The following is a 27,983-nucleotide window of genomic DNA, read 5'->3' as shown; positions in this document are numbered from 1 at the left end:
TGACTGTGGAGAATATACCACCAAGCGTAACAGATGGAGAAGCTCTGGACACAGATGGAGAAGGTCTGGACACAGATGGAGAAGGTCTGGACACAGATGGAGAAGGTCTGGACAAAGATGGAGAAGGTCTGGGCACAGATGGAGAAGGTCTGGAGACAGATGGAGAGACTCTGGAGACAGATGGAGAGACTCTGGAGACAGATGGAGAGACTCTGGAGACAGACGGAGAAGCTCTGGAGACAGACGGAGAAGCTCTGGAGACAGATGGAGAAGCTATGAACACAGATGGAGAAGGTCTGGACACAGATGGAGAGACCATGGAGACAGATGGAGAAGCTCTTGAGAAAGATGGAGAGACCATGGAGACAGATGGAGAAGCTCTTGAGAAAGATGGAGAGACTCTGGAGACAAATGGTGAAGATCTGGATACAGATGAAGAAGCTCTAGACACAGATGGAGAAGCTCTGGAGTCAGATGGAGAAGCTCTGGCCACGGATGGAGAAGCTCTGGCCACGGATGGAGAAGCTCTGGCCACGGATGGAGAAGCTCTGGCCACGGATGGAGAAGCTCTGGAGACAGATGGAATGACTATAGAGCCAGATGGAGAAGTTCTGAACGCAGATGGAGAAGCTCTGGACATAGATGAAGAAGCTCTGGAGACAGATTGAGAGACTCTGGACACAGATGGAGAAGCTCTGGAGACAGATGGAGAAGTTCTGGAGACAGACGGAGAAGCTCTGGAGACAGATGGAATGACTATAGAGCCAAATGGAGAAGTTCTGAACACAGATGGAGAAGCTCTGGACATAGATGAAGAGACTCTGGATACAGATGGAGAAGCTCTGAAGACAGATTGAGAAGCTCTGGAGACAGATGGAGAGACTCTGGACACAGATGGACAAGCTCTGGAGACTAATGGAGAAGCTCTGGAGACTAATGGAGAAGCCCTGGAGACTAACGGAGAAGCCCTGGAGACAGATGGAGAGCCTCTGGACACAAATTGAAAAGCTCTGGAGACAGATGGAGAGACTCTGGAGACAGATGGAGAGACTCTGGAGACAGATAGAGATACTCTGAAGACAGATGGAGAAGCTCTGGAGACAGATGGAGAAGCTATGAACACAGATGGAGAAGGTCTGGACACAGATGGAGAGCCTCTGGACACAAATGGAAAAGCTCTGGACACCGATGGAGAGACTCTGAAGACAGATGGAGAGACTCTGAAGACAGATGGAGAGACTCTGAAGACAGATGTAGAAGCTCTGGAGACAGATGGAGAAGCTATGAACACAGATGGAGAAGGTCTGGACACAGATGGACAAGCTCTGGACACAGATGGAGAGCATCTGGGGACTAATGGAGAAGCTCTGGATACAGATGAAGAAGCTCTAGACACAGATGGAGAAGCTCTGGAGTCAGGTGGAGAAGCTCTGGAGTCATGTGGAGAAGCTCTGGAGTCAGGTGGAGAAGCTCTGGCCACGGATTGAGAAGCTCTGGAGACAGATTGAATGACTATAGAACCAGATGGAGAAGTTCGGAACACAGATGGAGAGACTCTGGAGACAGATGGAGAGACTCTGGAGACAGATGGAGAGACTCTGAAGACAGTTGGAGAAGCTATGAACACAGATGGAGAAGCTATGAACACAGATGGAGAGACCATGGAGACAGATGGAGAAGCTCTAGCTCTGGAGAAAGATGGAGATACTCTGGAGACAAATGGAGAAGCTCTAGATACAGATGGAGAAGCTCCAGACACAGATAGAGAAGCTCTAGAGTTAGATGGAGAAGCTCTGGACACGGATGGAGAAGCTCTGGACACAGAAGGAGAAGCTCTGGACACAGATGGAGAAGCTCTGGACACAGATGGAGAAGCTCTGGACACAGATGGAGAAGCTCTGGAGACAGATGGAGAAGCTCTGGAGACAGATGGAGAAGCTCTGGAGACAGATGGAGAGACTCTTGAGACAGATGGAGAAGCTCTGGACACAGATGAAAAGAATCTGGACACAGACGGAAAAGCTCTGCACACAGATAGAGAAGCTATGGACACAGATGGAGAAGCTATGGACACAGATGGAGAAGCTATGGACACAGATGGAGAAGCTATGGACACAGATGGAGAAGCTATGGACACAGATGGAGAAGCTATGGACACAGATGGAGAAGCTATGGACACAGATGGAGAAGCTGTGGAGACTAATGGAGAAGCTCTGGAGACTAATGGAGAAGCCCTGGAGACTAATGGAGAAGCCCTGGAGACAGATGGAGAGCCTCTGGACACAAATTGAAAAGCTCTGGAGACAGATGGAGAGACTCTGGAGACAGATGGAGAGACTCTGGAGACAGATGGAGAGACTCTGGAGACAGATAGAGATACTCTGAAGACAGATGGAGAAGCTCTGGAGACAGATGGAGAAGCTATGAACACAGATGGAGAAGGTCTGGACACAGATGGAGAGCCTCTGGACACAAATGGAAAAGCTCTGGACACCGATGGAGAGACTCTGAAGACAGATGGAGAGACTCTGAAGACAGATGGAGAGACTCTGAAGACAGATGGAGAGACTCTGAAGACAGATGGAGAGACTCTGAAGACAGATGGAGAAGCTCTGGAGACAGATGGAGAAGCTATGAACACAGATGGAGAAGGTCTGGACACAGATGGACAAGCTCTGGACACAGATGGAGAGCATCTGGGGACTAATGGAGAAGCTCTGGAGACTAATGGAGAAGCTCTGGAGACTAATGGAGAAGCCCTGGAGACAGATGGAGAGCCTCTGGACACAAATTGAAAAGCTCTGGAGACAGATGGAGAAGCTCTTGAGAAAGATGGAGAGACTCTGGAGACAAATGGAGAAGCTCTGGATACAGATGAAGAAGCTCTAGACACAGATGGAGAAGCTCTGGAGTCAGGTGGAGAAGCTCTGGAGTCATGTGGAGAAGCTCTGGAGTCAGGTGGAGAAGCTCTGGCCACGGATTGAGAAGCTCTGGAGACAGATTGAATGACTATAGAACCAGATGGAGAAGTTCGGAACACAGATGGAGAGACTCTGGAGACAGATGGAGAGACTCTGGAGACAGATGGAGAGACTCTGAAGACAGTTGGAGAAGCTATGAACACAGATGGAGAAGCTATGAACACAGATGGAGAGACCATGGAGACAGATGGAGAAGCTCTAGCTCTGGAGAAAGATGGAGAGACTCTGGAGACAAATGGAGAAGCTCTAGATACAGATGGAGAAGCTCCAGACACAGATAGAGAAGCTCTAGAGTTAGATGGAGAAGCTCTGGACACGGATGGAGAAGCTCTGGACACAGAAGGAGAAACTCTGGACACAGATGGAGAAGCTCTGGACACAGATGGAGAAGCTCTGGACACAGATGGAGAAGCTCTGGAGACAGATGGAGAAGCTCTGGAGACAGATGGAGAAGCTCTGGAGACAGATGGAGAGACTCTTGAGACAGATGGAGAAGCTCTGGACACAGATGAAAAGAATCTGGACACAGACGGAAAAGCTCTGCACACAGATAGAGAAGCTATGGACACAGATGGAGAAGCTATGGACACAGATGGAGAAGCTATGGACACAGATGGAGAAGCTATGGACACAGATGGAGAAGCTATGGACACAGATGGAGAAGCTGTGGAGACTAATGGAGAAGCTCTGGAGACTAATGGAGAAGCCCTGGAGACTAATGGAGAAGCCCTGGAGACAGATGGAGAGCCTCTGGACACAAATTGAAAAGCTCTGGAGACAGATGGAGAGACTCTGGAGACAGATGGAGAGACTCTGGAGACAGATAGAGATACTCTGAAGACAGATGGAGAAGCTCTGGAGACAGATGGAGAAGCTATAAACACAGATGGAGAAGGTCTGGACACAGATGGAGAGCCTCTGGACACAAATGGAAAAGCTCTGGACACCGATGGAGAGACTCTGAAGACAGATGGAGAGACTCTGAAGACAGATGGAGAGACTCTGAAGACAGATGGAGAGACTCTGAAGACAGATGGAGAAGCTCTGGAGACAGATGGAGAAGCTATGAACACAGATGGAGAAGGTCTGGACACAGATGGAGAAGCTCTGGACACAGATGGAGAAGCTCTGGAGACAGATGGAGAAGCTCTGGAGACAGATGGAGAAGCTCTGGAGACAGATGGAGAAGCTCTGGAGACAGATGGAGAGACTCTTGAGACAGATGGAGAAGCTCTGGACACAGATGAAAAGAATCTGGACACAGACGGAAAAGCTCTGCACACAGATAGAGAAGCTATGGACACAGATGGAGAAGCTATGGACACAGATGGAGAAGCTATGGACACAGATGGAGAAGCTATGGACACAGATGGAGAAGCTATGGACACAGATGGAGAAGCTATGGACACAGATGGAGAAGCTGTGGACATAGATGGAGAGACTCAGGACGTTGCTACAGGTAAACATATTGATATGTGTCTATCAACTTCCTCTGGAGAGAAACCTTCATCACATCAGGAATATCTCAAGGCTTTTCCTGCAGCCATTTACTGACACATGTTTTGAAGAGCCACATTTGTGAAAGGTGCCATCTAATAGTAGAACAGACATGATCCGGTCTACATGTTTCTATCCTATGATCATTAAGCAGAACGTTGGAGGGAAGGATGAGCATCTGGCAGCCATACTGACCTCCGAGCAGCATCTCCTGCAGCAAGTTATCAATCTTGGCCATTCCAAAGAGTTTGACGAACTGGATCTGTTCGATCATCTGCCAAGTGATGCTCTGCAGAGTGGGCAGCAGAAGAAGCAGCTCCCCAAACCTCCCCCGTGAGTCATACTGGCGGTCATTGATGTAGTCCTCCAGGCTCACTTGGACCTGATATCTCATCCTCTTGATCTTTGAGGGATCACTCAGCCCTTTTGCATCTTATCAAACAGAAGAGATAAACCGATATGTAAACCGTTGTATTCAACATTACATTATATGAAACATATACACATTTCTCCTGCATAGCATTAGGGTTAGGGAAGGGCCGAGCTTTATTTTCTGCAAGGTTGTTAATGGAATCCCAGGACAGTGATCTTCTCTCTCAGTACAACCATGAATGATCACACTGTGACTGCACAATGCCTCTGGTGAAGAGGACTTTCCTATAGTTCTCTCTGGAGAATTGGCTATGTGGTGAATTTCTGCTGCCATACCTCAGTACAGGTGTCTTGATCTCTTCACTTACTCAAACCTCTCCCTCTGTCCACAGAGGACTATAGCGCCTGGAACTTGTGGTCTGAGCTCAGTTCCAAAAAATGTTTTATGCGGTAAACTAAAAGTTCTGGGGGACAAAGAAATCTCAAACAAATTAAAGTACACCTGAAGTGAGAGGAATGTGGAGGCTGCCATATTTTATTACCTTTTAAGCAATTCCAGTTGCCTGGTTGCCCTGCTGATCCAAGCAGGTGGGTGGGCAGAGAATTACTCACCTCACATCTGTGTTTCAAGCGCTGGAGCACAGCTTCACCGTTGCTACAGGTCTCCGCCTTCAATGCTGCCCACTGTGCTTCCTGTAGCCATACCGTATGGCTTGCCACCTGACTAGTGCCATATGGCTTGCCACGTGACTAGTGCCGAATGGCTTGCCACGTGACTAGTGCCGTATGGCTTGCCACGTGACTAGTGCCGTATGGCTTGCCGCGTGACTAGTGCCGTATGGCTTGCCGCGTGACTAGTGCCGTATGGCTTGCCGCGTGTCTAGTGCCGTATGGCTTGCCGCGTGTCTAGTGCCGTATGGCTTGCCGCGTGTCTAGTGCCGTATGGCTTGCCGCGTGTCTAGTGCCGTATGGCTTGCCGCGTGTCTAGTGCCGTATGGCTTGCTGCGTGTCTAGTGCCATATGGCTTGCCGCGTGTCTAGTGCCATATGGCTTGCCGCGTGTCTAGTGCCATATGGCTTGCCGCGTGTCTAGTGCCATATGGCTTGCCGCGTGTCTAGTGCCGTATGGCTTGTCGCGTGTCTAGTGCCGTATGGCTTGCCCGTGTCTAGTGCGGAATGGCTTGCCACGTGTTTAGTGCCGCATGGCTTGCCACGTATCTAGTGCCGTATGGCTTGCCACGTGTCTAGTGCCGTATGGCTTGCCACGTGTCTAGTGCCGTATGGCTTGCCACGTGTCTAGTGCCGTATGGCTTGCCACGTGTCTAGTGCCGTATGGCTTGCCACGTGTCTAGTGCCGTATGGCTTGCCACGTGTCTAGTGTCGTATGGCTTGCCACGTGTCTAGTGCTGTATGGCTTGCCATGTGTCTAGTGCTGTATGGCTTGCCACGTGTTTAGTGCTTTATGGCTTGCCACGTGTCTAGTGCCGTATGGCTTGCCACGTGTCTAGTGTTGTATGGCTTGCCACGTGTCTAGTACTGTATGCTCTGGCTAAGGCCATATATAACATATTTTGGCACAAGAAAGGAATTATACTGCACTAGGTAGGTTTGGGCATGGGACAGCACATAGGCTCAAGCAGCTGATCTGGAGCTTAGAAGATATCTTGAGTATTGAGTGCTCCTGACAATCACTGTGAAGCTGAGATACACAATGACTCTTCAAGGTCCCACTGCTTCCGTACTTACTACTTTTCTAATGTTTGTGAATTATGTCTATTCTCAACCATCAGCCCCAAGTTCTTACAAAGTCACAGTGTCTGCTGCAGAATGAGTAATGTGAAAATCAACCCAAATCCAGTCCGTAAGATCACCATGTATGGAGGCCGTCACCAACGGAAAGCCAAACCTCCTCCACATCACGGCCTAAAGCCAAGACATTCCTGCCGGAACATACTATTCGGCTCATACTCACCAGGGTCAAAGAATATGATGGCCTTCAAGCAGGCGTATTCATTGTCATCTATCTGCAGCTCCTGGAAAGGCAGCACCAGTTCATCCAAGATTCTGATGGCCACTCGCCCTACTTCAAGCTCTGGGCAGTTCCTGGGCACCACTCTGTCGTTACCTGCAGTACAGAAAGATGAACAACCTCCTTACATTACAACAGAATTTGTTCCATTGCCCACCACTCGATGTCCCTCCTCCCCCCACCAGAGCAACAGGCGTGTTGCTAGCCTGGAGACTAGTGATGAGTCTGTACAGCACCGGCGCAGCACTGTTGCCAAGGAGATTGAGTACCAATCCCTGCAGGGTGACCGAGATCCCCTGGTGTGTAAACCCAGCACTGCCTTTCTCTGGCATGTAGGAGGCAGCCTTACAATCTTACTAGCTAAATCTTCACAGTAAAGTATTGGAAAGTAATCCAGAGATCCAGAATATGCCCACAGATGACCATGTCTCATGTATTCACTAGATCAGTGATCTGTAAACTTGGCTCCCCAGCTGTTAAGGAACTACAAGTCCCACAATGCATGTGCCTTTATGAATCATGACTGTGGCTGTCAGATTCCTGCAATGCATGGTGGGACTTGTAGTTCCTAAACAGCTGGAGAGCCAAGTTTGCAGATCACTGCACTAGATGAAACTCATCTGAGGCTGCTGATAATGACCACTTCTACCGAGAGTCTAGTGTGTGTAGAGCAGCCCCTGATACCCCGCTAGAGATTAGCCCAGCAGACCGAAGAGTATAGTTCTCAGCACTGACCTCTGCCATGCATCATGCTTCACCTGCGCTGATCCATCGGCCACCCTTCCCCGTATCGCAACAACACAGCCCCGCCCATCTCCCCCCCCCCCCCCCCCTGTATAACGACAGCACGTCGCTAGCCTACAGGCCGGCAATGACTTTGTACAGCGCCGCCCTTCTTCCCCCGTATAATAACAGCACATGTCACTAGCCTACAGGCCAGCAATGCCTCTGTACAGCCTCCCGCATGCCTCACTTGTATGTGGGGCTCATAGGTTATACATGCAGCCAGATTTGAGGAGAGATGATCTGTAAGGTGTGTGAGCTATAAAGGACAGTGGTGCCCATCCCTCCCCGAGCATCTCACAATCATCAGCGGGCTCTATTGAAGGCGCAGGGTGCTTATCTCAGGGTCACTAATGTTTAACATATAATGATATCCCGCTTTATCTGGGGGCGGTGTAACGTTTGCTATCTTAACAACAGGCCATAAACATGAGGTCAGCTGACAGGTATTTGTCACAAAACAGTAACCTGGAGACCAGCAAGATGAACGTGGCAGGACTCCATGTATTCTATGGTGGAGAGATAGGGAAAGACCATGGGAGAGAGAGGGAAAGACCATGGGAAAGAGGGGGAGAGACCATGGGGAGAGAGGGAGAGATCACGGGGAGAGAGGGAGAAACCATAGGGAGAGAGTGACCACAGGGAGAGACCAAGCGGAGAGAGACCACAGGGAGAGAGAGAGGGAGAGAGACAACGGGGAGAGAGGGAGAGACCACTGGGAGAGAGAGAGAGACACCACGGGGAGAGTGAGAGACCACAGGGAGAGAGAGGAAGAGACCACAGGGAGAGAGAGAGAGAGAGAGAGACCACGGGGAGAGAGAGAGGGAGAGACCACGGGGAGAGAGAGAGGGAGAGACCATGGGGAGAGAGAGAGAGAGAGACCACGGGCAGAGAGAGAGAGACCATGGGGAGTGAGAGAGGGAGAGACCACAGGGAAAGGGAGAAAGGGAGAGAGACCATGGGGAGAGAGGGAGAAAGACCACAGGGACAGAGAGAGGAAGAGACCACAGGGAGAGAGGTTGAGACCATGGGGAGAAAGAGGGAGAGAGACCATGGGGAGAGAGAGGGAGAGAATGAGAGATCACAGGGAGGGGGAGAGAGAAAGGGAGAGAGACCACAGGGAGAGGGAGAGAGACCACAGGGACAGAGAGAGAGAGAGGAAGAGACCATGGGGAGAGAGGGAGAGACCACGGGGAGAGGGAGGGAGAGACCACAGGGATAGAGAGAGAGAGGGAGGGAGAGACCATGGGGAGAGAGAGGAAGAGAGGGAGAGACCCCAGAGAGAGACCAGAGGGAGAGGCCACAGGCAGAAAGAGAGAGAGAGAGAGAGAGAGATAGGGGCCACAGAGAGAAAGAGAGAGGCCACAGGGAGAGAGAGGGAGAGACCATGGGGGGAGAGAGAGAGACACCATGGGAAGAGAGAGAGAGACCATGGGGAGAGAGAGAGAGGGAGAGACCATGGGGAGAGAGAGGGAGAGACCATGGGGAGAGAGAGGGAGAGACCACAGGGGGAGGGAGAGAGGGAAAGTCCTTGGGGAGAGAGAGGGATAGAGGAAGAGACCACAGAAAGAGAGGAGGAGAGAGGCAGAGACCACAGGGGAGAGAGAGACAGAGACCACGGGGAGAGAGAGAGACCAAGGGGAGAGAGAGGGGGAGAAAGAAAGGGATAGACCACAAGGAGAGGGAGAGACCATAGGGAGAGAGAGAGATAGACCACAGGGTTAGAGAGAGAGAGAGATGGGGAGATAGAGGTAAAGACCACAGGGAGAGGTGGGGAGAGAGTGAAAGACCACAGGGGGAGAGAGAGGGAGAAACCACAGAGAGAGTACCCTGATCACATAAAACGGGCGCCAGTAAGGGTGGCCCTGAACAGGCACCGGGGAGATGGACAGGTGAACCCACACTGCGCTGCAAAGAGTACTATGCAGAGGCACTGGGGACCACTATTAATGGGGGGGGGGGGGGGGGAACCCAGAGGGGCAATTATATCTGGGAACAGATTCCTGTCTGGTCAGGTTCTGGGTGCCCACCTATAAGTGTATGGGCACCTTACATACATCCAATTCTGATTAGTCAATGCTAATGTTACCACTTCCATATAGTATGAGAGCTCACCTACACAATCACCACACTATTCAAAATCTGCTGCCCCTCAAACGTCATGGAAGCAGAAAAACTGTCCAATCATTCGCCAATCAAAATTGAATGCATATAGGAAGGTGGCATTGGCGGACGGAGACATCATAAGGATAGACAGAAGATAAATGCTACAGACAGACTATGGCATGAGAAGCTCACCCAGGAGGAGGACATCTTTGTACATCATAGACCTCTTTGCAGCCCCGAGCAGGAGATGTTCTCCAGCGTGAGCACGCAGCAGCGCCACCTAGGAGGAAACAGCAGAAAGTTTATCGCCACAATGCTCAGTGTACGCTGCACTTCAGCACAACGCCACCCGCCACACAAGGAGGAAGCAGCAGATAACTTATCACCACAACACTCAGTCTAGACTGCACTTCAGCACAATGCCACCTGCCACACACTACTATCGCTACCCCCAATATATTTCCATAACCAGCCACACACTACTATCGCTACCCCCGATATATTTCCATAACCAGCCACACACTACTATCGCTACCCCCGATATATTTCCATAATCAGCCACACCCTACTGTCGCTACTCCCAATATATTTCCATAACCAGCCACACCCTACTATCGCTACCCCCAATATATTTCCATAACTAGCCACTCCCTACTATCACTACCCCCAATATATTTCCATAACCAGACACACACAGTACTATCGCTACCCCCAATATATTTCCATAACCAGCCACACCCTACTATCGCTACCCCCAATATATTTCCATAACCCGCCACACACTACGATCGCTACCCCCAATATATTTCCATAACCAGCCACACACTACGATCGCTACCCCCAATATATTTCCATAACCATCCACACCCTACTATCGCTACCCCCAAAATATTTCCATAACCAGCCACACCCTACTATCGCTACTCCCAATATATTTCCATAACCACCTCTGGAATGCCCCTTCCACAGCACATCCGCCACTCTCCCACCTTTGAAATCTTTAAACGCTCCTTGAAAACTCACCTCTTCCGACAAGCATATGCTCTACCTTAGGCCATGCACCCTTCAACCTCGCGTCTAGTTTTACTCCTTACTAAATAACCCAATCACGCACTGCCTGTATATATACTGTATACTCCCCCACCTCTTGTTTTCAACCCATTCCTTTAGATTGTAAGCTTACAAGGGCAGGGCTCTCACCCTTTTGTGTCTTGGAATGTTATTCATTTAATAATCGTTACATATAGACACCCTGGACGGCCCTTCATGTGCTTAGAAAAAACTTTATTAGTACAAAATTGAACAGATCACACAGCAGCTGGGTTCCCCTATTAAAATCTTAAAATCAAATACAGAACTGGAGGGAGCGCTCCTTTCCAAATATTTCCACCTCTCACTATCAGGTTATTGCAGCCAACTGGTCGCCCACCCAGCCTAAGCCTATGCCAACCGTGGCTGCCACCGATATAGTGAGTGTGTAGATGGACCCACCACCGACGCACACCCTGAGGCCTCTATGGAGCTGCAGCTACACTGTTGTCAATGCACTTCAAATGTCCATGGGCAACTGTCCTCTGGTTTTGCAAACCAATCTGCGTGATAATAACATCTCCAGCATTGCTTATTTCTGAATTGATCAGCATAAAGTCCCTTAAGCTCAACACACACCATACAATCTTGGTTGTACAGATTTACCAAATCTATGTAATATAAGGGCCAACAGATTGAAAATACCTTGAATGATTGATTGGATAAGCCCTTATACTACATGAAAGTGGTAAGATTGAACAACCAAGATTGTATGGTGTGTGTTGAGCCTTACATGCACTATTTCCAATCTTGCAAAAGAGATGATGGTGTGCATCCAGGTGTACGGCAACAGTCCACGGTCAACATGTATGGCATACAATTCCCCGCAGGGCTATATGATGTAACTCACGGCTCCCTGGGCGTTATGCTTCCGGGGAGGATCCTCACGTCCCTTGGCCGTTGTCTCATCCGGTTTGTCACACTGCCTGGTCCGCAAAGCTCCGGGTTGTTCACACTACCTTTTCAGTGATATACAGTACTTCTACGCATACCAAAACTACAAAAAGTATGCGAAATTCAAATCCGAGTTCAAACCCTGAGGAATTTTTGTCCCCAATCTGTAGATCCAAGTAGCTTCAATCTTGAAGAGATCGTTCTCAATATCTCCACCTCTGTTTGGAACTTTTTTGTTTAATTATTCCTTTAAAGCGAAGGCCAGCAGGTCTCCCTCCGTGAAAGTCCACTAGGTCCACTAGGCCAGCATTTCCAAGACTTTCACGGAGGGAGACCTACTAATAAAGTTTTTTCTAAGCACATGAAGGGCCGTCCAGGGTGTCTATATGTAACGATTTCCAAATAAGGCTGGTTGTGCCCTCCTCCTTCTTGGAGTAGTGCAGTCTGGCTGGTCTGCTCACAATTTATATATTACCTGATTATTCATTTAATAGTTTGCACTCTGTTATACATTTTAGTCATCATGTTGAATCTGTTATTGTAATCACCAGTTTTGTATTTTGTACCAGTGTCCATATTAGATGTATATCATTGTCTGTATCATTATGTATCCCGTTTGTTTTCCTACTTTGTACAGCACCATGGAATATGCTGGCACTTTATAAATAATAATAATATTAACCAGCCACACACTACTATCACTACCCCCCATATATTTCCATAACCCCCCCACTCACTACTATCGCTACCCCTAATATATTTATATATTGGTACTGTGGGGTTGGGGAATGTCATTCATATTGTGACCAGAGCAGTATTCTGGTCATAGCACACCATGTATTTCTGGCTCATATCTCCCAGCTTACAAGAACGTCTGACTTTAGTTTAAAGAGACCCAATTATGCTAAAGACACATAGAAATAGTTGGGAGAAGGTTAAATTGTAAAGGACTGAGCACAATGTTGGCCATGGCATGGCTGACTGCCTGGCTCGGGTTAACCATTGTCACTGGCCCCAGTTAAACATCAAGGTGGTAGAAAACACAAAGGTTAATGATGAGGTGTGGAGTGACAATGTGTGATGAACAGGGCCTCACTAATGACTGTCACCAGCTTCTGACAGGGTCCCAATCTCTGCTGCTGAAACACTTGAGAGGTTTCCAGGGCAGATGGACCCTTTGAAGTGATGAAATGTAGTCAGTCATCTGTCCAAGCACAGCTTCAGCTATAACTTCAGCCACAGCTTCAGCCATAGCCTACAGATGGACAAACTACCCAGACAATCCATCCTGAAGATTCCACCAATAGGGGCATCATCCAACAGCCTTCCTCCCATATCTGAGGCTTTCGGGGATCCACCACAGCTACAACCAGCTGGTCTCACCAAGGCGCTCAAAGACAAAGAACAACAGTCACCCGATGCACTAAACTTTCCCATAATGTTAGACAAGACACATAACATTTATATCCAGACGGACTCAAAGCGCTTCAGGGCTACAGACACTTAGCTGTAATCATGAGCATTAGTGAGCCTTGCCCAAAGACTCCTTCCTCTCTTACATACTGGCGTGAGCCGGGATATGGCTATTTGGGTTGAAAAAAGACATAGGTGCATGGAGTTCTGACTGGCAGAGTACAATCAGAAACTGGAAACCCTCTTGTGTAACTTCTGTGGGTTCCTCCTCGATAAGAAGAGCCATGAGTGTCTCATTGATGCTGCCCCTTCCCTCTCCATAGCACAAAACATGGGCGCTCAACCCAGCCAGATGCTCCTATATGTGGGGTGTATGTCATCACCCACACTGGAGACACATGAATGGTCAGAGCAGGTGGACACTGGAGACATGAATGGGGAGAGCAGGTGGACACTGGAGACACATGAATGGTCAGAGCAGGTGGACACTGGAGACACATGAATGGGCAGAGCAGGTGGACACTGGAGACACATGAATGCGGAGAGCAGGTGGACACTGGAGACACATGAATGCGGAGAGCAGGTGGACACTGGAGACACATGAATGGGCAGAGCAGGTGGACACTGGAGACACATGAATGGGCAGAGCAGGTGGACACTGGAGACACATAAATGGGCAGAGCAGGTGGACACTGGAGACACATGAATGGGCAGAGCAGGTGGACACTGGAGACACATGAATGGGCAGAGCAGGTGGACACTGGAGACACATGAATGGGCAGAGCAGGTGGACACTGGAGACACATGAATGGGCAGAGCAGGTGGACTCTGGAGACACATGAATGGGCAGAGCAGGTGGACACTGGAGACACATGAATGGGCAGAGCAAGTGGACACTGGAGACACATGAATGGGCAGAGCAGGTGGACACTGGAGACACATGAATGGGCAGAGCAGGTGGACACTGGAGACACATGAATGGGCAGAGCAGGTGGACGCTGGAGACACATAAATGGGCAGAGCAGGTGGACACTGGAGACACATGAATGGGCAGAGCAGGTGGACACTGGAGAGTGGAGACACATGAATGAATGAAGAGGTGATGGGTCATGCTTTGTGGTGCCCCTGCTAGGCTTCTGGACCTCTGAGCTACAGCAGCTGGGGTTTAAACTGGACTCAGCTTGGTGAGGGGGGGGGGGGGAGCTTAGACCACTGAGGAGGGGGGGAGCTTAGACCATTCACAGGAGACCACAGCCACATCCTGTCCACCTACCTGGTCATCCAACGGAAGCTCACAGAATGCTGGGATATACTTGGCCCATTCCACCAGGACGAGGAGCTGCTGCTTCATGGAATCACACACATCCGTTATGCTGGCAATCTTCTTTCCTCTGATGTCAGAGTTCAGCATAGCCACCGATGATGTGATCTGCAAGATACAATAATATAACAGTGACATGACTATATACTCTGTACAGTGCTGCAGAAGATGTCAGTGCTATATACAAACAATAATAATATGGTGGGACATTAGACTATGACTATGGAAGGATTAGATTGTGATATTTTATTAGAAAAATAATCAAATAAATACAAGCATACATATATAAAAATAATAAATAAAAGTATGCATATCAATACAACAATAAATGCAAGGAAAATTTCCTCAAAGACAAATATCAACATCAAGTATGAAAAAGCACTTGAAATACATAACATATATACACGGAAAAAATTTCCTGAAAGAACAACCAAAACTATTAACACTATCAACATCACAATAGAAATGCAATCAGAAATAACATAGTGTAGACCAGTACTGCCAAAGGGGTACACAAAATGCTCACACTCATACCAAACAAGACCTCACAATTAAAAAACAAACAAAAAAAAAACCCACCAAAAGGAAAATAAAGACAACACCTACATCACAACAATCATACAAATGAAACCACCAACATAATCGCATTTAGACCACTCATACAGAATTCAAGGGACTTTTACGCCCTTTTTGATCAGAGGACTAGGGCCTAAACCCTGGACACTAAAGACTAAGGACAAACGTAATCTGTTTGTCTTTGTTTTTGTCTTGTTTTACAAGACAGTGCAAAAAAATAAAATAAAGTAAAAATAAATAAAACCCTTAAACAAATACACATAAAAGGGAACACAAAAGGGATAACTTTGTGGCCACTCTTCAAAAAAAATTATTAAAAAAAAATCAAAAGGCAAAGGTGGAAAGTAGAGCAATAGAAAAGCCACCATAAGAAAGACTCCACCAGGTCAACGGGGCCTGATGTTCTGCCATGCCAGAACCCAAGCCTCTCCTCCCAGCTTACGTCTCTCTAAAAACCGAATTTTACCCACCTCACCCAGAATATTGCTCACCACCACCTGGACAGGCAAGTTTTTCTGTCTGATTGTTTAATTGCACCGTGCCAACCACCTGTAACGCCTAACCACTAAGCAAACTATATACAAAGTGCACAGATCAAAACCCTGGTGTTAATTGAAAGCTCCATATGACCACTCAGCATAACTAAGATGCTCCAGAAATGGGATATTCAGGGCCCCCTGTAACGAGTGGCGGGGATACGGCAGTCACGGAGAACAGCGTGACCGCCGCCACCACCCCCGCCGCTCAGCTGCGCACGCCGCGCACGGGACTCTCGCCCGTGCACAGCCTCAGGTCTACGCATGCGTGCGGCGTGATTGGCTGGGCGGGCTCTGGAATCCCAGAGCCCGCCCAGCCAATCAGCGGCTTCCTGGATAAAGGACACAGGCTTTCAGTTGCCCGCTGTCTGCTGTTGCGAATACACTGTGTTAGCGCTCAGACCTAGGTAGATCCTTGTGTGCTTTGATCCGGCAGGAACCCGGGGATTCACACTTAAACTAGGTTTATTGTTATATTGTGATTATCTGTGTTTGACTCTTTGCCTTTCCTGACTACCCTCTCTGCCTTGTGATTTTGTACCTCTGCCTATCTGATCTCGTTGCTGACCTATTGCCTGAACTTCACTCTGATTCTGCCTGCCGATTTTGTACCTTGTCTGCCCGTCTGTTGCCAACTCGATCTGTCTGACCACTCTCTCTCACCAGTGAGCCCTTGTCACTGGTGAGGGGTTCTCCGCACTACTATCTGTAACCTCCAGCTCCGCTGGTGAGCTTACTGCTGAGAAACTATCAGCAAAATACTGTTTGCACCAATCACTACACTCTGTGCAATAAAGTGGTGACTAGGTCACGTATTTTCCTTAGTGTTAGCTATTTCTGTATTATTGGTGATTCTGCAGATCACCACATAATCAGAAATAGTATCTGCATTATTGGTGATTCTGAAGATCACCACAAAATCAGAAATAGTATCTGCATTATTGGTGATTCTGCAGATCACCGCATAATCAGAAATAGTATTTTGTCATGCTGCCCCTACACTTTGGAACTCCCTGCCACACCCAATCAGGACAGCCCCATCCCTGGAAGCATTTAAGTCTAAACTGAAAACCTACCTTTTCAGTCTGGCATTCATGAACATCTGACTATCTCCTCTGTAACACAACCCAGCCTGAAACCCTGTATTAATCTGAGACACAGCTATGCGCTTTGAGTCCTATGGGAGAAAAGCGCTTTACAAATGTTATTGTATTGTATTATTGTATTATCTGCATTATTGGTGATTCTACAGATCACCACAAAATCAGAAATAGTATCTGCATTATTGGTGATTCTGCAGATCACCACAAAATCAGAAATAGTATCTGCATTATTGGTGATTCTACAGATCACCACAAAATCAGAAATAGTATCTGCATTATTGGTGATTCTGCAGATCACCACAAAATCAGAAATAGTATCTGCATTATTGGTGATTCTACAGATCACCACAAAATCAGAAATAGTATCTGCATTATTGGTGATTCTGCAGATCACCACATAATCAGAAATAGTATTATTATTATTATTATTTAGTATTTATATAGCGCCGACATATTACGCAGCGCTGTACAATGTATATACATATCTTATCACTAACTGTCCCTCAAAGGAGCTCACAATCTAATCCCTACCATTGCCATATGTCTATATTATGTAGTGTAAGTACTGTAGTCTAGGGCCAATTTTTTTTTTTTTTTTTTTACGGGGAGCCAATTAACTTATCCGTATGTTTTTGGAATGTGGGAGGAAACCGGAGTGCCCGGAGGAAACCCACGCAGACACGGAGAGAACATACAAACTCTTTGCAGATAGTGCCCTGGCTGGGATTCGAACCGGGGACCCAGCGCTGCAAGGCGAGAGAGCTAACCACTACGCCACCGTGCTGCCCATAGTATCTGCATTATTGGTGATTCTACAGATCACCACAAAATCAGAAACAGTATCTGCATTATTGGTGATTCTGCAGATCACCACATAATCAGAAATAGTATCTGCATTATTGGTGATACTGCAGATCACCAAATAATCAGAACTTTGTAATTTGGTAACACCCAGTGTTACGGTTACTAGCTGACACCTATCGTTACAACCACACACCTGTTTGTACACTTCTACATTGAAAGAACACGACATCAGAAAGTAGTCCATGCTCTCCTCGACACCACATCCTCGAGGACAGACACGGTCCGCCCAGGGCCGGATTTAAGCCAAGGCCACATAGGCAATGGCCTAGGGCACCCCAGGATCAAGGGCGGGTGGGCAACAAGCTATACTATTGGGAAGGGAAGGGTCACTTGACTATCTATACTGGAGGGAGAGGGATCATCAGGCTATCTATATGGAAGTGTGGGGAGGGTAATCTTATACTAGAGGGATGGGGGGTGGGGTCATCAGGATACCTCTATTGGAGGGAAGGGGTGGTCATCAGGTTATCTAAACTTAAGGGGGGGGGGAACGGTTATCTGGCTACCTATTGTGGAGGGAAGGGTAAACGGGGCAAACCTATATTGGAGGGAAAGGGAAGGGTCATCTGGCTATCTATACTGAAGGGGGGCGGCTGCTGACAGTGGCCTTGGGCGGCGAAGAGTACAAATCCGGCCCTGGGTCTGCCACACTCCGACACTTCATGTTCCCTCCAACGTAAAGCTTGCCCTGGAAGGTAAGCCAGGCGATGTCCCACAATTTGTTTGGAATGCGTGGCAAGTTAAGTACTCGCAACCCCTCCTTCAAAATTGTGCAAGGGCAATCCCTCAAGGCCAGTGTGTCATGATAGTAGGAATCCACCACCCGAGCCAAGAGGGCTTTCCTCTCGACCGATCTGATATCTTTCACCATCAATCCCCACTGCAGGAGTTTCTTCACACGAGGTACAACATAGGCCAGAAGATAGCCATGACATGCTCTCAGATTTTTCACTGGGCCACCGCTCTTCCAGCCTCTGAGGAAAGGCTCACACTAACCTGGAAAATACCAACCCAACTAGGCGGACTCTCTGCATATTACCAATATTATACGTAATAAAAATTAGAGAGGAAAACACGATTGGGTTGACCATCCCTAGGCCACCCTCCCACCTAGTTTTGAGCAATGTAATGTTCCTGTGTAGAGGATTCATCCTGTTCCCCCAGAGCATCTGGAAGAAAACGATGTTGATCCTGCTGTGCAGAGATGCTGGCAAAATTGCGACGTAGCTAACATACAACATGATTGGTACCAGATAGGTTTTGATCAAGTCAACCCTTTCTCTTAGAGTCAAATTCCAACTCTTCCAACGTGGTACTTTCAAGCTGACATCATTAAGTTTGCCTTCCCAATTTCGCAGGCCGTAATCGCCTGGGCCGAATTTGATGCCAAGGATCTTAATTTCAGGTTGAGGCAAGGGAAAGGAACTGGGAAATACAAAGGACTCTCCACCTTTACCCATCCCGAAAGTTTTGCACTTATCCAGATTGATCTTTTAACCGGATGCCAATGAGTACCGGGTGATCTCGTCAGCAACCACCACCGCCTCCTCTGCCTTGGAGACCACCACAGTGACATCATCAGCATAAGCCAACACCTTTAGAAGCAAGACACCAGGGATGCCAACCAGAACCCCACTGAGCGTGCTGCCCTCTAGCCTCCTCATGAAGGGGTCGATGGCAAACACATACAGCAGAGAACTTAGAGGACAACCCTGGTGGACCCCAGAACTAGAGATGGCCCGAACGGTTCGCCGGCGATCTTCCGGTAGTTCGCGTTCGCCATGTAAGGCAAACTTTCCCGGAAGTTCGGTAGTGCACCATTAGGGTCAACTTTGACCCTCTACATCACAGTCAGTAGGCACATTGTAGCCAATCAGGCTACACTCTCTCCTGGAGCCACTCCCCCCCTTACATAAGGCAGGCTCCGCCGGCCATTACACTCACTCGTGTGCCTGCAATAGTGAGAAAAGTGACAGCTGCTGGCAGACTCTCATAGGGAAAGATTAGTTAGGCTGTTGTAGGCTTGTTAGCTTGCTCCTTGCTGATTCTTATTGCTAAAATAGTACCCCACAACAGCTCTTTTGAGAGCTAATCTTGTTCTTGTGATTTTTTTTTCCTGTGTGTCTCACTGTTACTTGTGTTGCATAGACAGCCTTGCTAATTCATACTGTGTGTGTGCCACTGCCAGCCAGGCCCAGCACATTCAATGACTACCTGTCTGTGTGACAGGTGAACATTGTAATACCCAGTACTGCATATACCTACCTGTTGTGTTCAGTGAACCCACCTCATCACTGCATATACCTACCTGTTGTGTTCAGTGAACCCACCTCATCACTGCATATACCTACCTGTTGTGTTGAGTGCACCCACCTCATCACTGCATATACCTACCTGTTGTGTTCAGTGGACCCACCTCATCACTGCATATACCTACCTGTTGTGCTGAGTGAACCCACATCATCACTGCATATACCTACCTGTTGTGTTCAGTGAACCCACCTCATCACTGCATATACCTACTTGTTGTGTTCAGTGCACCCACCTCATCACTGCATATACCTACCTGTTGTGTTGAGTGCACCCACCTCATCACTGCATATACCTACCTGTTGTGCTGAGTGAACCCACATCATCACTGCATATACCTACCTGTTGTGTTCAGTGAACCCACCTCATCGCTGCATATACCTACCTGTTGTGTTGAGTGAACCCACCTCATCACTGCATATACCTACCTGTTGTGTTCAGTGAACCCACCTCATCACTGCATATACCTACCTGTTGTGTTCAGTGCACCCACCTACCTACGTGAGTGCACGCAGTGTGATATACACCTACCTACGTGAGTGCATGCAGTGTGATATACCACTCCGTGCATACCTGTTAACTGCACCTGTGTGACTGCACATTGTATTAGTCAAGTCAGTGCATACCTTTCACTTCATCCCCCCCGATATGGACAAAACGGACAAAACAGGTAGAGGAAGAGGTAGAGGCAGACCCAGAGAAAGCCCACCCGGCAGGTCTGTGCGAGCTCGTGTTGATGTGATTTCCTGCGGCCCTGACCCAAAGTACAGTGCTCAGAAGAAGGCAAATGCCATCAACTCCCAGACTCCCAAGATTGTCAGGACGTGGTTGACTATTTAACACAGAACACCTCATCTTCTGCAGCCACCAGCGCTACTACAAGCACCACATCCGCTGCATTTGACACTTCACAGGAGTTATTTGGTGGTGAAATCACTGATTCACAGCCACTACTGCAACAACAAGATGAAGGCGCTAAGCAAGTTACACCACCTCATATGTGTTAGTTAGGCGATACTATAGACGTAACATGTGAGGAGGAGGATGATGAAGTACCTGCTGTTGGTGCAGTTTTGGAGGTGTCTGAGGCAAGCGAAGCTGGGCAGGATGATTATGATGATACGGATCACACATGGGTTCCTAAGAGACAAGATGACCAAGGGGACAGTTCAGAGGGGGAGTCAGAGAGGAATAGGAGGAGAAAGAAGCAGGGGGAGCTCGTCCTCAGAAACAGCTGGTGGCAGTGTCCGGCGCAATGTATTGCCACCTATGGACAGCCAGCCAACATGCCCTTCAACGTCAGCTGCTGAGGCCATCATAGTGCCATCACCCCAAGGGGGCTCAGCGGTTTGGACATTTTTTAGTGCGTCTGCCTCAGATCGGAGCAATGCCATCTGTTCTCTTTGCCTCCAAAAATTGAGCCGTGGAAAGGCCAACACTCACGTTGGGACAAGTGCCTTATGAAGGCACCTGGAGAAAAGGCACAAACTGCAATGGGAAGAGCACCTGAGCAAAAGCAGCACACAAAAGAAAAGCCACCCTCCTTCTCCTCTTACACCTTCAGGTGCTGCATCTTCAGCCGCTTTCTCCCTTGCACCTTCACAGCCACCCTCCTCCACTCCGCCTCTGACCTTGAGCGGTTCCTGCTCCTCTGCCCTCAACAGCCAGGTGTCCGTGAAGGAAATCTTTGAGCGGAAGAAGCCAATTTCTGCCAGTCACCTCCTTGTACAGCGTCTGACAGCTGGCGTGGCGGAACTGTTAGCTCGCCAGCTGTTACCATACAAGCTGGTGGACTCTGAGGCCTTCCATAAATTTGTGGCCATTGGGAACCGCAGTGTAAGATGCCAGGCAGCAATTATTTCTCTAAAAAGGCGATACCCACCGTGAAGTGGAGAGGCAAGTGGTGTCATCTCTGGCACACAGCGTTGGGTCAAGGGTCCACCTAACCATGAATGCCTGGTCTGCCAAGCACGGTCAGGGCCGCTACATTACTTACACAGCCCATTGGGTCAACCTGGTGACCGATGGCAAGCAGGGAGTACGTGGCTGTGCAGCGGATCAACTTGTGACACCTCCACAGCTTGCAGGCAGGCCTCCTGCCACCTCCTCTCCGCCTGCTACATCTTCTTTGCTGTCGTCATCCTCCTCCTCCTTGGCTGGTGCCGCAATCTCCTCTCCAGCTACACAGCCCCATCTCCCCAGGGCCTATGCTGCATGCCAGGTACGACGGTGTCACGCCATCTTAGACATGTCTTGCCTCAAAGCGGAGAGTCACACTGGAGCAGCTCTCCTGGCTGCTCTTAACAAACAAGTGGATCAGTGGCTGACCCCGCACCAGCTGGAGATCGTCAACGTGATGTGTGACAACGGCAGCAATCTCTTTTCTGCTTTGAATTTGGGAAAGCTGACACATGTACCCTGCATGGCACATGTGCTGAATTTAGTCATTCAAAGATTTGTGTCAAAGTACCCAGGCTTAGAGGACGTCCTGAAGCAGGCCAGGAAGTTGTGTGGGCATTTCAGGCAGTCTTACACGGCCATAGCACGCTTTGCAAACATTCAGCGGAGAAACAACTTGCCGGTAAGACGCTAGATATGTGATAGCCCGACTCACTGGAATTCGACCCTGGTCATGCCAGCCTCTCGCCTGCTAGAACAGGAGAAAGCCGTCACCCAGTACCTCTACAATTTCAGTAGAAGGACACAATCTGGGGAGATGGGGATGTTCTGGCCCCCGAACTGGACACTGATGCGAAATGCATGCAGGCTCATGCGGCCGTTTGAGGAGGTGACCAACCTGGTGAGTCGCAGTGAAGGCATCATCAGCGACTTGATCCCATACGCTTACTTTCTGGAGCGTGCCGTGCGTAGAGTGGTGGATCAAGCTGTGAAGGAGCGCGAAGAGGAACAGTTACGGCAGAAACAGTTGTGAGAGCAATTTACATCAGAACCAGATGTTTCCTCAACACCTGTGACAGCACAGAGGGGAGAGGAGGAGGGAAGAGTCGTGTGGGGAAGAGGAGTCAGACGAATGATGAGGAAGGTGTTTCTGTGGAGGAGGAGGCAGCGGCAGAAGAACAACCACAGCAGGCGTCGCAGGGGGCTTGTGCTGCTCAACGTTCCCATGGTATTGTTCATGGCTGGGGGAGGAGGACTTAACTGACATCACTGAGGAAGAGCAAGGGGAGATGGAGAGTACGTCTGGATCCAACTTTGTGCAGATGGCGTCTTTCATGCTGTCCAGCCTGTTGAGGGACCCCCGTATAAAAAAACTCAAGGGGAATGAGCTGTACTGGGTGGCTACCCTACTAGACCCTCGGTATAGGCACAAAGTGGTGGACATGTTACCAATTCACCAAAAGGCAGAAAGGATGCAGCACATGCAGAACAAGCTGGCAAGTATGCTTTACAATGCGTTTAAGGGTGATGTCACAGCACAATGCAATAAAGGTACCACTGTCCGTAATCCTCCCATGTCCACGCATGCAAGGACAGGAAGGTCCAGCGATCTCATGGTGATGTCGGACATGCAGACATACTTTAGTCAAATAGCCCTTCCGGATCCACCCTCCACCAACGCCTGGACCGGCAGGTAGCCGGCTACCTGGCCTTAAGTGTGGATGTAGACACTGTGAGCAGCTATGAACTCTTGGACTACTGGGTGCGCAGGCTTGACCTGTGGCCAGAGCTGTCACAATTTGCCATCCAACTTCTGTCTTGCCCTGCCTCAAGCGTCCTGTCAGAAAGAACCTTCAGCACAGCTGGAGGCATTGTCACTGAGAAGAGAAGTCGCCTAAGTCACAAAAGTGTTCAGTACCTTTATCAAAATGAATGAGGCATGGATCTGGCATGGTTCTGCGTCAAATCAGGATTTTTCCCTGGGACTTTTGGCATCTATCCCACTCCTCCATGCAAAAACTCAGATGTTAGACCCTTTGAAACATCTTTTTCATCACTTTTGTGGCCAGCATAAGTGTTTCTAGTTTTCAAAGCTTGCCTCCCCATTGAAGTCTATTGCGGTTCACGAAAGTTCATGCGAACCGAACCTTTTGCGGAAGTTTGCGAACCGAAAATCGGAGATTCAGGCCATCTCTACCCAGAACTTACCTCAAAAGGCTGGCTGACCCATCCATTGATGGGCATGAAACTTTCAGCTCCTTTCTACAATGTTCGCAGCCAATTAACAAAACCACCTGGCAAACCATAGACGCTAAGTAGACACCACAGACACTTGTAGTTGACTCTATCGAAAACTTTCGACTGATCCAAAGTTAGCTGGTACTTTCCCCAACCTTCAGCCCTGCACCATTCCAGGACTTCTCGGACAGCCAAGAGTGCGGAGAGTGTACTTCTACCCGAGACAGAGCAGTGCTGATGGCAGGAAAGCACATCCGTCACCTGGGACAAGCACTAGAATAAAACTTTTGCCAGGATCTTCCCATCGTCATTGAGAAGGCTGATGGGACGCCAGTTCTCAATCATCTCAGGAACACAACCTTTTGACCAGGGTTGCTCGCCAGAGATCGCGAATTCGAACTTACCCGTGATCACGGGTAGATTTTCATGATTGCCGAATTCGAAGAGCGATACTGCTCCCGAATTTGAAGTCGAATGTACCCGAATAGTCACTCTCGAATTCGGCCGTGATCACGGGTGTTAACGCGTGATCACGAATTCGGCTTCGGTATCCAGGGGATGACGTCATTGGGCCAATCAGAAGGTCCCCAGCTGAGGCCCTAGCAACCAATCAGAGGAGGGGAGCCTGGCCCTCCCCTCCTCTACATAAGGCGGCGGCCATCTTAGGGAGCCCGTCCTTGCTTGTGACTCTGCGGTACTGAGAGCATCTCCAGTGCTGCTGCGTGTCTTAGCAAGTGCTTTTAAACTGTTAAACCCAGCGTTTTGCCTCCTACACACATTCTACACACATTGACATACCTCCCAACTTTTGGAGATTAGAAAGAGGGACACTTAAGTCACTCCCCTGATCATGCCCCGTCACACTCCTAGACACGCGTACCATAAAGATTCCATAAGAAAAATATGTTGTTTTATAATTCAAACCACACTGGTCCTTTCTATCCTGGTTCATTTTCCTTCATATTAACATTTGAAAATAAATATATCAATTTAAAAGATGGGAATAAAGTTTAGAGGCAATTAAACACATTTTTTCAGTAGAGAAATATATATATTAACATAGAAAGAGGGACAACATCCTGAAAGAAGGACAAATAAGGAGGAGAGAGGGACAGAGGGATAGGGTTCACAAAGAGGGACTGTCCGTCCATAAGAGGGACAGTTGGGAGCTATGTAGTTGCCCCCAGTGTAGGTAGTATAGTCACCCCCAGATTAGCTAGTATAGTTGCCCCCGTATTAGTATATAGTTGCCTCCAATGTAAGTAGTATAGTCGCCCCCAGTATAGCTAGTATAGTTGCCCCCGTATTAGTATAGTTGCCTCCAGTGTAAGTAGTATAGTCCCCCCAGTATAGCTAGTATAGTTGCCCCCGTATTAGTATAGTTGCCTCCAGTGTAAGTAGTATAGTCGCCCCCAGTATAGCTAGTATAGTTGCCCCAGTATAGTATAGTTGCCCCCAGTATAGCTAGTATAGTTGCCCCAGTATAGTATAGTTGCCCCCGGTATGGGGGAAGCTTGGAAGGAGGGACAGCGGCGGGGAGGAGGGCCAGACCCCCACCTTCCTCACCTGGGTCAACTCCTTCTGGCGCTTCCCCCATTCAAATTAGCAGCAGCAAACAGAAGCGGGCGGAGAGGAATTACTAACCTTCTTGCGTTCCAGGTGATGGCGCGCAGCTTCATCGTCACATGACGCTGGTCTCCGACTTTTCCGCCGCTCACTGTGCTTCCGCTAATCAGGAAGCACAGGGCGGTGGAGAAGGCGGTGACCAGTGTCACGTGATCACCCCGTCACCCCCTGTCACCACCTGTCACTGCTACCCATCAGATCAGCAGGGCTGTGGAGTCGGTACAAAAATCCACCGACTCCGACTCCTCAGTTTAGGATTCCTCCGACTCCAACTCCGACTCCTCTAATTTGCATATTACAATCTTGTTGATTGAAAGTATGTAACATGAAATTCGTCTCATAACTGCCAACGCTTAGGAATTTTAAAAGACAACTGAAGTGAGAAGAATATGGAGACTGCCATATTTATTCCCTTTAGTCATAGAATAAAACTAGTCCTTGGTAAGAGTACTTGTAAAAGGTACAGGCTGGAACAAAGAACATCTATCAGGCCCTAGGCAATGTAACTGTGGGTACATGTAAGAGTGATGTGCAGGTACTCTGCAGGGGAATGAGGAGATTCTTCCGCTATTACACATTCTTCATGCACAATCTGAACATGGATCAGGCCCTAGGCAATGTAACTGTGGGTACATGTAAGAGTGATGTGCAGGTACTCTGCAGGGGAATAAGGAGATTCTTCCTCTATTACACATTCTTTATGCACAATCTGAACATGGATCAGGCCCTAGGCAATGTAACTGTGGGTACATGTAAGAGTGATGTGCAGGTACTCTGCAGGGGAATAAGGACGTTTATGGGTGATAGACAACACCTCTGTGTTCAATGTGCACAACATTCTCAGTGGATTCCCTGCAGCTCTGTGGAGAGTGCATATGTAGAGTATAGTACTTCTGTGTAACAAAGTAAACCTGAGACAGATGAAATTAAAGTTTTATACTTTCCTGGGGCTTCCTCCAGCCCCCTTCAGGCTAATCAGTCCCTCGCTGTCCTCCGCCACCTGGATCTTCTGCTATGAGTCCAGGTACTTGAGCCAGTCTGGCGTAGTGCGCATGCACACACTACGCCGCCGGGAGCGTACTACACCTGTGCAGCACTGTTGCACAGGTGCAGAACACTCCTGGCTGTGGAAGCGGCATGCGGCCGGACTGCGCTGACTGGCTGAATTACCAGGACTCATAGCAGAAGATCCAGGTGGTGGAGATTGACAGCGAGGGACTGATTAGCCTGAAAGGGACTGGAAGAAGCCCCAGGTATGTATAAAACTTTTCTTTTCATCCTTCTCAGGTACCATTTATTTCGCAGTCACCAAAGCAAATTTTAACAACATATCAAATTATTTGATTTCATGAGCAAAGAGAGTGCATACATTTGCATAAATCAGAATCAATGCAGAATTATTTCCATCTCATTGACCATCTCTATTAGTGACACGGCTACACATCAGGCTTTATACTTACAGCATAGATGTTATTTAGTATATATAAGAGATTCCTGTGTACACATCATATATACAGTCACAATCAGATGTGTATATCTGACTTTAAAAATACGGGGACTGCTTTATTGAAGCAGCACAAGTAACTAATGTTGATTGGTTTATTTCATTTTTGTGGACTAAGCACAGCTATTACTGTATGTATAAATTATTTATGATGACTATTATCTGAGAAATAGAACATTTTATCATATTTTCTATTTTAATTAGTTTAAATTCCTTAGGAGTCAGAGTCGGAGTTGGTGCATTTTTTCCCCGACTCCGACTCCAGGCACCCAAAATTGCCCCGACTCCACGACTCCGACTCCGATTCCACAGCCCTGCAGATCAGACTCTAATCTGCCCCTTGCGGGCACCCAATCACCCGCCCACACCCTCAGATAGCCCTCCAGACCCCCTCTGATCAACTCGCCAGTGCATTGCTTGCATATATTCTCCCCTGTAATCGCCTACTGATCACCTATCAATCACCCCGTCACCCCCTGTCGCCACCTGTCACTGCTACCCATCAGATCAGACCCTAAACTGCCCCCTGCGGGCACCCAAACACCCGCCCACACCCTCAGATTTCCCTCAGACCACCCCTTATCACCTCCCCAGTGCAATATTTACATCTGTTCTCCCCTCTATTCACTCACTGATCACCCATCAATCACCCCCTGTCACTGCTACCCATCAGATCAGACCCTAATCTGCCCCTGGGCAGCACGGTGGCGTAGTGGTTAGCTCTCTCGCCTTGCAGCGCTGGGTCCCTGGTTCGAATCCCAGCCAGGGCACTATCTGCAAAGAGTTTGTATGTTCTCTCCGTGTCTGCGTGGGTTTCCTCCGGGCACTCCGGTTTCCTCCCAC

General features: G+C 48.5%; 1 protein-coding gene, 1 long non-coding RNA gene and 1 pseudogene across 5 annotated transcripts in view; 2 read left to right on the top strand and 1 right to left on the bottom strand.

Annotated features, from left to right (window-relative positions):
- Window positions 1–27,983, top strand: part of LOC137542444 (uncharacterized) — a 268,779-nt gene that overhangs the window by 28,306 nt on the left and 212,490 nt on the right. The gene's annotated exons all lie outside the window — the stretch shown is intronic.
- HNF4A (hepatocyte nuclear factor 4 alpha) overlaps window positions 1–27,983 on the bottom strand; it is a 213,938-nt gene that overhangs the window by 6,960 nt on the left and 178,995 nt on the right. For all 3 annotated transcript variants that reach the window (XR_011025429.1, XM_068264350.1, XM_068264349.1), the window contains exons 5-8: window positions 14,437–14,592; window positions 9,960–10,047; window positions 6,822–6,974; window positions 4,674–4,910 (exon numbers count right to left, since the gene is read on the bottom strand). Coding sequence is in view for 2 of the 3 variants with exons in the window: in XM_068264350.1 (XP_068120451.1) it covers window positions 4,674–4,910; window positions 6,822–6,974; window positions 9,960–10,047; window positions 14,437–14,592 (634 nt within the window). In the remaining variant the exon portion in view is untranslated. The remainder of the gene's footprint in view (window positions 1–4,673; window positions 4,911–6,821; window positions 6,975–9,959; window positions 10,048–14,436; window positions 14,593–27,983) is intronic.
- On the top strand, window positions 34–2,385 carry LOC137541921 (golgin subfamily A member 6-like protein 22; annotated as a pseudogene).

Source organism: Hyperolius riggenbachi, chromosome 12 (assembly GCF_040937935.1).
Source record: "Hyperolius riggenbachi isolate aHypRig1 chromosome 12, aHypRig1.pri, whole genome shotgun sequence".
Taxonomy (NCBI): Eukaryota; Metazoa; Chordata; class Amphibia; order Anura; family Hyperoliidae; genus Hyperolius; species Hyperolius riggenbachi.
Note: the sequence above shows the minus strand (reverse complement) of the source record. Positions and strands in the feature narration are given on the sequence as shown.